This window comes from Spea bombifrons, chromosome 11 (assembly GCF_027358695.1).
Source record: "Spea bombifrons isolate aSpeBom1 chromosome 11, aSpeBom1.2.pri, whole genome shotgun sequence".
NCBI lineage: Eukaryota > Metazoa > Chordata > Amphibia > Anura > Pelobatidae > Spea > Spea bombifrons.
The window spans coordinates 7,794,961-7,805,447 of NC_071097.1; the positions used below are offsets into that span (position 1 = coordinate 7,794,961).

At 42.5% G+C, this 10,487-nt stretch overlaps 1 protein-coding gene across 1 annotated transcript; it reads right to left on the bottom strand.

The window, feature by feature from the left end:
- Positions 1–636: 636 nt before the first annotated feature.
- LOC128468739 (neuropeptide Y receptor type 4-2-like) lies at positions 637–2,082 on the bottom strand. The gene has a single exon (XM_053450520.1). It carries the CDS (start codon positions 1,918–1,920, stop codon positions 802–804), a length of 1,119 nt encoding a protein of 372 aa, XP_053306495.1. The 5' UTR covers positions 1,921–2,082; the 3' UTR covers positions 637–801.
- Positions 2,083–10,487: the final 8,405 nt, after the last annotated feature.

Consider the following 10,487-nt stretch of genomic DNA (forward strand, 5'->3'; position numbering starts at 1 on the left):
TTAATAATTACATTTATATTTGTGAAAATAGTATATGCAAAAATAATATCGTATGGTCTTCTATAATGTATATATCAAAGATAAAATGAGAAAAAGAGCACAACAATCTCCATAAATGCAAAACGAGAGAGATAAATACATTTTTAATTTATCGATAAACATGAGCTACACTCATAATGCAGATAGTAAAAACAGATAATGTCATACCATGGTCCCTAGTATACTATAACCCTAAACAGCTGCTTTCTCCTAATTTTCTGATTCGTATGCCTGTAGTGAATACGTTTAAAAATACGCAAAGAAGTACAGACAGACTTGTGTGTGTTGAGTTCGAGATGATGGTGTGAAGTATAATAAGACTGTAAGGGTAAAAAAAAATAGTCTTTTTTAAAATGTTACCATAATATCAGCTCTACATAGTGGTTTAGAGTCATTGCAGGCTCTTAGTGATTACGCTTATGTTGCATCTTTATGCCCATACACACTATAATACTAATTTTCTTGGTTCTAGAACACAAATGTCATATCTCTTAAGTATACCATGTCACATTTAAAACAAAGAAAATATCTTTAGTATTCTACTGTCAGCTAGTCAGACCTACTCCCCAAATATTCTTAAAAATGTAATGTCCTGAATTTTTACCCTGTTCCACAAATAAAAGCAAAGGTCCTCTCCCTTCTAAACTTAGCGCTGCTTCCTATGTGCTGTTTTCCATTGGTTCGCAAAACATCTCAGACTTCAGAGAATGGAACATTCTTCATTTTGATTTCATCCTTTTCGATACTTTTGGCTTATGGTTTTCAACATACAGCTTGTTCATGGCATGAAACTGGGGACACTAACAATGCAGCACTCTGAATAAGAGACAATGGAGAATTGTTCTGTTCTTCCAAAGTGACTGCTCTTTTCCCATGTCTCCCTGTGCACTTCTGAAAGAGGACATTCAGTTCCTGGTTTATATTGCTGTTCAGTACGCCATAGATAACTGGGTTAACACATGTAGAAGTCATGGCGAGTAAATGACACAAAGAGAAGATGAGGTTGTGGAAACACACAGAAATTAGTTTGTGATGCCAGTCCACAATGGTGTTGAAGATATGAAGAGGTAGCCAACAAGCAGCAAATGCTCCAACCATGGCAGCTAACATCAAGTTGACCCTCCTCATGTGACTATCATTTTTCTTAAATAAAGCCCCTCTGCTACGTAAGTGTACAGAAATCCTAAGGTAGCAGCAGAGAATGAAGCACAGTGGCATAATATACTGCAGTAGCTGTAAAGAGATTGTGTAAGCTACTTTTTGATGGGCTGATTTCCACTTTTCCATACATAGTGGCTTGTTTGCCAAGAAGTCTGGGAATTGCGATGTATTTTTGTGTGAAACATTAGTAAGGACCACAAAAGAGACAAATGGCACAGTTAGGAGAGAGGCCAGAACCCAGACAAGTAGAACAGCTGCATAGGCCTGAGGGATTGTGGGTCTCCAGCCTGTGGGGTATAGGATAAGTTGATGTCTCTCAAAGGCAATCAAAACTAAGATCAGGGCAGAGACTGTGACTGATGCACACTGCACAAAGTTGCTGATCTTACATAGGCCCTGGCCAAACACCCAGTAATCCATCATTGTGTATACTGCGGTAATCGGCAAGCAAAAAGTGCACACAAGCATGTCTGAGAAGGCTAAATTGGCAATTAGGATGTGGGTAACATTAGCCTTCTTCTTTTGCTGGCAGATGACACATATCAAGGACACATTTCCTAGCAAGCCAAGTACAGTGGCCAGACTGTAGGATGCCCCCAGGAATGGTGTTATGTCAGGTGTGTAGATGCATTTATTGTGGAAGCCAACTAAAAAAGCTTGGCTTGCATTTTGATACAGGAGCGCCATACCAGTCTTCTCCTGGAATACTGTTTCATTCATTGTGGTGCGATGGTATATTGCAATGGTATATTGCTTTAGTCAACAAATACCTCCACCAGGAGAAAGTCCTGTGCAAAAAACAAAACAAAGACATTCAAGATAAGTCTTTTGCTTACAATTTCTACTTTTGTCTACATTCTGCATGTCTTGCCTACTTCATATACTTATGGTGTCTTTTTGCTCATGTCTCAACCATTCTAATTTCTTTTTATGAGCAGGGAATAACAAAGTTGCATCAACTAATTTATTACACATTTTCCAATATGTATGCATTTGGGGGGGAAATTCCAGGGACACTTTAAAATTTACCACACCCATTGCCCCAAAGTACTGCCTACTCTGCCAAACCCACATAATTAGCATAAATGTAGCTCCACCTAGGTATTATGGTATAGATTAAATCACCAAGTTCACAAACTGACTTGCCATTGTACCTGCAGGACTTACATGGGAGTTTCTAATGCATGGGACACGTTAGTTTTAGGGGAATAGCTAGATAGGAAAAAGTCACACATCACAACCATTGATGGTGTGGTTCTGCAAATATAAAGGACAACCATTAATCAACATTGTTTACTAAGCATCCTTCCCTTCAATAAAAAAAAATCATGATTTATAAAGAAATATTCACACAATTCATCAACATATTTTTTCTCCATCTTTCTTACTTTGTATCCCCCTTCTACCCTCTCCCTACCCCCTTCTCACTATCTACCCTCTCTCAACCCCCCTTTTCACACTATCTACACCCTCTCACCCCCTCTACTCCTTCCCCCTTCTCACACTGTCTACCCCTTTCCCCCTTCTCACACTGTCTACCCCTTTCCCCCTTCTCACACTGTCTACCCCTTTCCCCATCTCACACTGTCTACCCCTTTCCCCCTTCTCACACTATCTTCCCCTTTCCCCCTTCTCACACTATCTACCCCTTTCCCCCTTCTCACACTATCTACCCCCTCTCAGGCTATCTACCCTCTCCCTACCCCCCTTCTCTCTCTCTACCCCCCCTGCGCCGGCACCAAGACAGACGCCTCACGCTCCCACCACTGCAGTCGGGGCAGCGCTGAGGCACGTGGCGGCAGGGAGCAGAGGAGACAGAAGGACGCCGGGCGGTTGCTGAAAACGACCGCTCAGCACCCCTTCCCCCCCGCCTGGTAGAACTCCAGGGCCCAGTTGCAGTCGTGACCCCTGCGATCCTGGATGTTCCACCACTGGATAGGGCTAGCACTAATGTAACCCCTGTGATTACCCTATCATTGGACGCCAAAAAGGTCTTTGACAGGGTCGACTGGGCGTTCTTGAAAGAAGTGCTGCTGACCTTTGGATTAAAGAACGGTATACAGCTTCTACAATTCACCCCAGTAAATTTTCTGCACTAATACACTTAGTACACTTTCACTACCTGTACTATGAGAGATAAGCACTGACTGACTTTGTGGTGACCTAACTCTCATTTGTTTCTGTCTGTGACTCAATTAGAATGGATTAGGGATGCTTACATGGCCATGCTTGCCCCTTCCCCTTGCAAATGCAGATTGACCAGAGTACAAAAGTAAAGAAAAAAACAAAACAGCAGCACTATCAATCACAACCATAAACAATAAGACTGTCTGTCCACTTCCCACTTTCCCTGCTGAAAAAAGCCAAACGAGTTGTTAAGGCTTGAAAATGGACAAATTAATAAAGAAATTTATAAGGAACTTCGTGAGGTTTAACATTTGTTTTCATTTGCTGTGATGGGGTCCCTTTTCATTCTCAGAGATTCATTAGACAAAATTAATTAAAAATTAAGTTTAAATCGAAATGTACAAGTCTAACACATATAGTAAAGAAGCCTACCCCCACTTTCTAACAGTATATAACATCCAAGCACAGTTACAGATATAAGCAAGAATACTAGAATAGCTTGTATTTAAAAAATGAACATTTAAATTGTTAAATATAGGACAAAACTGTTTATTTTTTCAATACTAATTACATTTGTGTTTGGACATTTTGTGCCAAAATATCGTTCACCAAACACAGTACAATAAGACATAGGAGAAGCACTTTTCCCCCAAATAAAATCCTAGAAATAATGCAACGCATGCTCTAGAAGGTGAAATGTCTACCTTCCTGACTTCTTCTTAGCCTGGGGTCTACATTGGAGATTTACTACACATTATTAAATTATTTTAAAAAAAAAAGGATTTGGTTTACATAATGTATAACACACACAAATGAAAAAATATTAAAAGACAAACTGAAATGCAACAAAAGTAACATTTTCCACAGGTATAACATATCTACATATTGGGTATGTGTGTACCCAGGGGATTCTGCTAAAATGGATTTATTTTTTCACTACAGGATAAAAACATCCAAGGGAATATGACTTTGTATGCAAAATTCTTAACTTTCAAACAACAAATTTAGCAAACACTGACAAGGAAATTACTTTTGAAACATGTCAATAGTTTCTAGAAAAATACTGCTTTCCGAGAGTGTAATATCTTATAGTGTTATAGTGTTTTAAATATTAGACAGCTACACTTCCCAAAATGGGACATTAACTTGGTAAAGTGATCTGAAAATATTGCAGCTAGCATTGCAAAGTATTTATTAAAATGAAAGAACAATGTATTACCTCAACGTGTCAGAGATTGGTAGTACAATACCTTGTCAGACTTCTTGTACCAGCACGAGGACCTCCCTGAAAAGTGTAAGAGGTCAATGATGGTTCAAGGACAACAGTTACAGAATAACTGTAAATCCTAATATTGTCAGATATTCAACATTCCAACAGTAACTTCAAGGCTGTGCTACCTACACTGGTATCCAGTTTGTCTCCATAATTATGGCACTACATTTTCTTCCAAAAGGACGAATCCCACCTAAAATATAAACAGAGAACATTGCATCATAATATGCTACTAGGTATAAGACTAATACCTGCAATCAAAAGGCAAAGAAATCCTATTCACAGCTACCAGAAAGATCAAGCTTGCAGATCAGCTAGGAGTGAGTGTTTCTGAGAAGTATCAACAGCAGACGATTCCATCAGATACCTGACCGCCTCATTGATTGTTTATACAAGTGGGCGTTGAGACTTAAGAATCTCATCCTTCAATGCTTCCCTTTGTGAAAGACAAACAGCACTCCCTGTTGGTAGAAAAGGAGAGTAGACATTTATTTCATATAAGGTAGATGTATACCGTATTTGCTCGATTATAAGACAAGGTTTTTTTCAGACCTCTCTGAAAAATACCCCTCGTCTTATAATCGGGGTCGTCTTATAATCAGACCTCAAATAGGTCTGACTATGAGACGACTAAGATCCAGATCCCCCACAGCTGCAGGGGACCTGGATCCTCCTGTCTCCCCCCCCCCGCCTCACTTACCGGTACTTCTGAGTCCCCGGTGTGTAGCTGGGGCAGTGTGTAGATGTCTACGCGACTTCCGCTGCAGCCGGAAGGAGGTGCGGCTAGCAGCGGGGGTTGTCTGCGTCCATCGCGCAGACCTTCCCCGGCTGTCAGAGATCAGAGTTCATGGCACCGGTATGTGCCACATATGCCTTACAAACCTTATATGCCACATGCCCTCTTATATGCCTTATACCCCAAGTATGCCTTATACCCCAGTATGCCTTATACCCCAGTATGCCTTATACCCCCAGATATGCCACTCCGTCCTCCCCAGATATGCCATAGTGCCCTCATAGAGTCACATACTCGTTCACAGCACACTGACACCATACTTTTATAAATAATCTTCACTGCCCCAGGATTTAGATTCCCCTTAGTTTGCCCCCCTTTACCTCTAACCTGCACCTTAAGTTAACTTTATTAAATTAATTAAATTAACCCTCAGTCCTCAGCATTAAATTAACCCTAAAGACCCCATCAACCATAGCTGCCCCTAAATTAACCCTAAAGACTCCATCAACCATAGCTGCCCCTAAATTAACCCTAAAGACCCCATAAACCATAGCTGCCCCTAAATTAACCCTAACAACCCAATCAACCATAGCTGCCCTAAGTTAACCCTAATGACTCCATCAACCATAGCTGCCCCTAAATTAACCCTAAAGACCCCATAAACCATAGCTGCCCCTAAATTACCCCAACAACCCAATCAACCATAGCTGCCCTAAGTTAACCCTAATGACCCCATCAACCACAACTGCCCCTAAGTTAACCCTAAACACCCATTAACCATAACTGTCCCTAAATTAACCCTAAACACCCCATCAACCATGACTGCACCTAAATTAACCCTAACCACCACATTAACCATAACTGCCTCCCCTAACTTTCAGCAGCCCAAATATTAATTTTATAAGTTGGTGAACCGTGTGGACGCTATAGGAAATGGGCGGGACCAATCTTGAGTGTGACTGCAGGGAGGGACTGGAAGAAAGGGGTGGGGCCAATCGGCAGTGTGACTGCAGGGAGGGACTGGTAAGTAGTAACTGCTGTGAGTCACACTGAATGAAACAGATTATAAAATGAGGGGTATTTTTCAGAGCATTTGCTCTGAAAAAAAAAACTTATTTTATAATCGATGGGGGGGAAATGCCCATTTTATACCCAGATTTTTAGGGGTTCCTACACCCATGCTGGTGTGTGTGTATTTAGTGATCTGTTTCCTGGCACTTTCTTTTCTGTAGGAATAAATTAAACAAATTAAATTTTTACTTATCCAGAGGTAAAACGCCCTCCTGAATTTGTAGTCGCTTCAGAGGACACAACTTTCTAGGCCCAGAAATCAGTGAGAGGAAAAGTAAAGGTTTTGTGTTAATTACTCTATTTCAATTTGCATATTTCATTAAAAAAGGATTAGTGGCAGTAAATTGTGGCTTCAGGCGTCCCGTGTATGATGAAATGTTTTGTATAGTGATGTACTCCCAATACCATCACATTACATCAATATGTGTTAGAAAGTCAGGAAAAGATGGGCATGGATGGTGGGCTGATTCGGTGGCGCAAAGGGCCACCTGACTAGGCTTGCCCTCCAGGCCTTAGGCTGCCAGCCCTCCCCGGCTCCGTTACCACACCAAAAACAAATATTTGCCACGCTGACCGCAGATTAGGGGAAGACTGTGAGAGTCAGTGCAGTCTTCCCTCTTTCTGACCCTACCGTGACATTGAGAGGTCCTCTCCCCCTCAATCATCCCCAGAGTCCATTTGTCCCCTCATTCACTAAGCCACACCTCTCTTTTACTTACACCCTGTGGTTCAGGTATAGATCAAATAAACAACACATAAACAGCACGTGCATATATAGATGAACTGAATAAGACAGGGATGTCCAAGTTTTTTCTGCAGTGGGCCACTTCATCAGACTTTTATGGCAAGACAGGAGGCGTCATATTAGCATTCACGTCTTTACTCAAAACCTCCAGCAGCAAAGAAATAGTTAATAATAACAGAAACAAACAACCAGTCAAATCCCAAACAGAGGTCATTAGAAGGCCCGCAAAGCAGACCACTTCCTCTTCTTTGCTGCTGAACTCCAGGTGAGCACCCTCTTTACCGATTATCACCTACCTTATTCCTATATGTCCTGCTTATCCCCAACCACGGCCTCGATGTGAGGTGGCGCGGTGACTGAGCTTCAGTCAAATTTCTTTACACAATCCATGCTTAGAGGAACGTTGTTCACAGAGTCTTTCCTTAACAAACACTTCTCTCCGGGTAGCGGTATTCTCAACTGAAGAGGGTTTTCAGACATATATGAAGACAGACAGCAGCATAATGAGTATAGCAGTGGTTTAATATAAAAAAATAAATAAATAACATGCACTCTTACATTTAAGAAAATGGAGTCCAGTGTCCACAGTCAGCGTCCTGGGGGTGAGATCTTTCACCACGATATAGTGTATTGTCCACACTTCGTTTGGCTCACTCACCCCTCCTCATTTAAGAAAATGGAGTCCAGTATTCAGAGTCAGCGTCCTGGGGGTGAGATCTTTCACCACAATATAGTGTATTAGTCAGACTTTCTTGTTTGGTTCACTCACTCCTCCTTCGTAACAGAGCGTAAAAAAACGTAACGGAGCGTTAAAAAAACGTAACGGCACGGCACAACACATTCAGCTATAGTAGCTTCTTCAAGGTGCATAGAGAAGTTGTCTGTCCTTGTATCTTTTATAGCAATAGTCAATTAGGATGGTTGATCAATTAAGATGATTAAAGATAATAGCCTTTACACAATTAACAATAGGTGGATGTCAATTTATACAACAATGGTAAGTCCATATCAATACATACAAGGTAGATGACTAGATCAACAATATTGCACTGCTCCCATAATTTAATATAAATCAGACTATACTTTCATATATTATCATTTAAAAATAAAGAAAAATAAAAAAAGACATCTTACATAGATATACTTAAAAACATTCTTTTAAAATAGCAGTATTATAAAGAGATGGATACCAATCTTACAAAAAGCTATGCAATTCAAAATCATTATTTAAACCTCTTGGTAGAAGTTTTTTTAAATTAAAAATTGTTCTCATCTCTTGCTGACCTAACTTTTTAGGCAAATCTTCTCCTCGCCATGATTTCTTAACTAAAATTAACCCTATAAATGTAACTCCCTTAGGATCTTTTGAATGGCACATATTAAAGTGAGCTGAGAGGCTGTGTTTTAAATAACCATTCCAAATATTGCGGATGTGTTCTTCAACTCTAATATGTATGGCTCAAAGCTGCATGATTGGAGTCCCTTCCTGCAGGCCTTGCCTCCATGGACCGCTCGGCCCTCAACCAGGCTATCCCAAGGAAGGGCGATCTATGGCAGTTTACCAAACTTCTGAAGCCTGTCCTGAGGGGGCACGGAATCCGGTCCATTATCTATCTAGATGATGTTCTTTTGATGGCTCAGAGTCGCTCTGCTCTTTCTCAGGACACCCTGTCAGGTTTCACCCTACTCAGCCTGGAGTGTTTACTGTTGCTTTAAGCTCAAGTTGTTTCTCAATCACTACTGGCCGCCCTTGTCACTCTGAACTACTCAGACCTATCATCGTGTACAGCTGCACCTTGTTACCTGATCAAGCCTGCCTATTTAAACCTGCCCAGCCCTTCAGTCAGTGCCTTTGCATTGAAGTTGGTGGACCGTTTTGCTCTGGCCCTGTGAACCTGATTCCTGACTTGCTGTTTGGCTTCCTGAGTACCTGATCCTGACTTGCTCCTGTCATGCGCCCCACTTCAGAGGGCTACCTCTCATGCGCCCCACTCATAGGGCTACCTGTGGTGCGCCCCACTAGAGACTTAACACCTGTATTTGCTGTCAATATCATTATCTGCAATACAGATCATATCGCTGTATTCTGCCTGTGGTTTGTTTCTTGCGCCTGTCTGTAACAACCCCCAAGTCATCATGCATCGTGGGGTACAGACAGAACTCCTGGTATCCCCTGCACCTGTTTACCCGGTTCGTGACACACCCTCCTCACGGTTCGTCTGTTCCAGTCCTTGGGTTTTGTAATCAACGAGGAAAAACTGACCCCGACCCAAGCAACCGTTCGATAGGGCAAATTTTCGATAGGGCAACTTTCAGCTTCCATTCAGGCCATCTTACTGGGGCCACTTCATTATCGTGCAATGCAATGCCTCAAAACAGCCTGCATTCAGAGTTCAGGTTCCTATGACCAACTCATTCGTCTAACAGATGAGGTCCGTCTGGAGTTGATTTGGTGGTTGCACCACATGGAGGCGTGGAACGGTCGGGCTATCTTTGGGCACTCCCCAGATTTCTATCTGGAATCAGATGCCAGCCTCCTGGGATGGGACACGGTTTGCGAGGATTCCCACACGGGCGGTCTCTGGACAGAAGAGGAGCGAGGCTTTCACATAAATTGCCTTGAACTGATAGCAGGATCTTTTGCCATTTGCAGCTTCACCAAAGACGTGTCTCACTGTTCCCTAGTACTTCGGATGGACAATGTATCGGCAGTCCGTTATATCAATCTCCTGGACGGCTCCAGGTCAAACCTCACCAAAGAGCTCTATCAGTACTGCCTGGATCATCACCTCTCTATCAGGACGGCGTACATACCGACTCCGGCAGGACGTCTTTCGGGCCTTTGATCTGGCTCGGGGCCCGTTGGTTGCCAGACCCGGCATCACTGGCGGTGGATGCGTTCCTTGAGACCTGGCCGTCCTTGGGGGTGTATGCCTTTCCCCTATTTTCGATCAAGTTCGCAAGCAACAGGTCACCATACTTCTGATTGCCCCGCTGTGGAGGACTCAACCATGGTTGTTGGAGCTGTCCTGTGCCGCTCTGATCTTACTCCCTCGATCGCAGGATCTACTCTCGGACCCAGAGGGCAATCCACACCAGTTGGTTCTCCTCGTCAGCTGTCGCTGGTGGCTTGGACAGTTTCAGGGGATCCTGGGATACGTCGGAATTATCATCGGAAGCTTGTGACCTCCTCTGGGACTCCTGGTCATCTGGAATGACACCTTGATTACTTTACGGTGATGATGGTCTTGAATTTTCTAGCCCATCTTTTCTCATTAGGTAAGTCCTATCGTTCCACTAACGTGGTTCATTCGGCCATTTCTGCGGCTCACGTT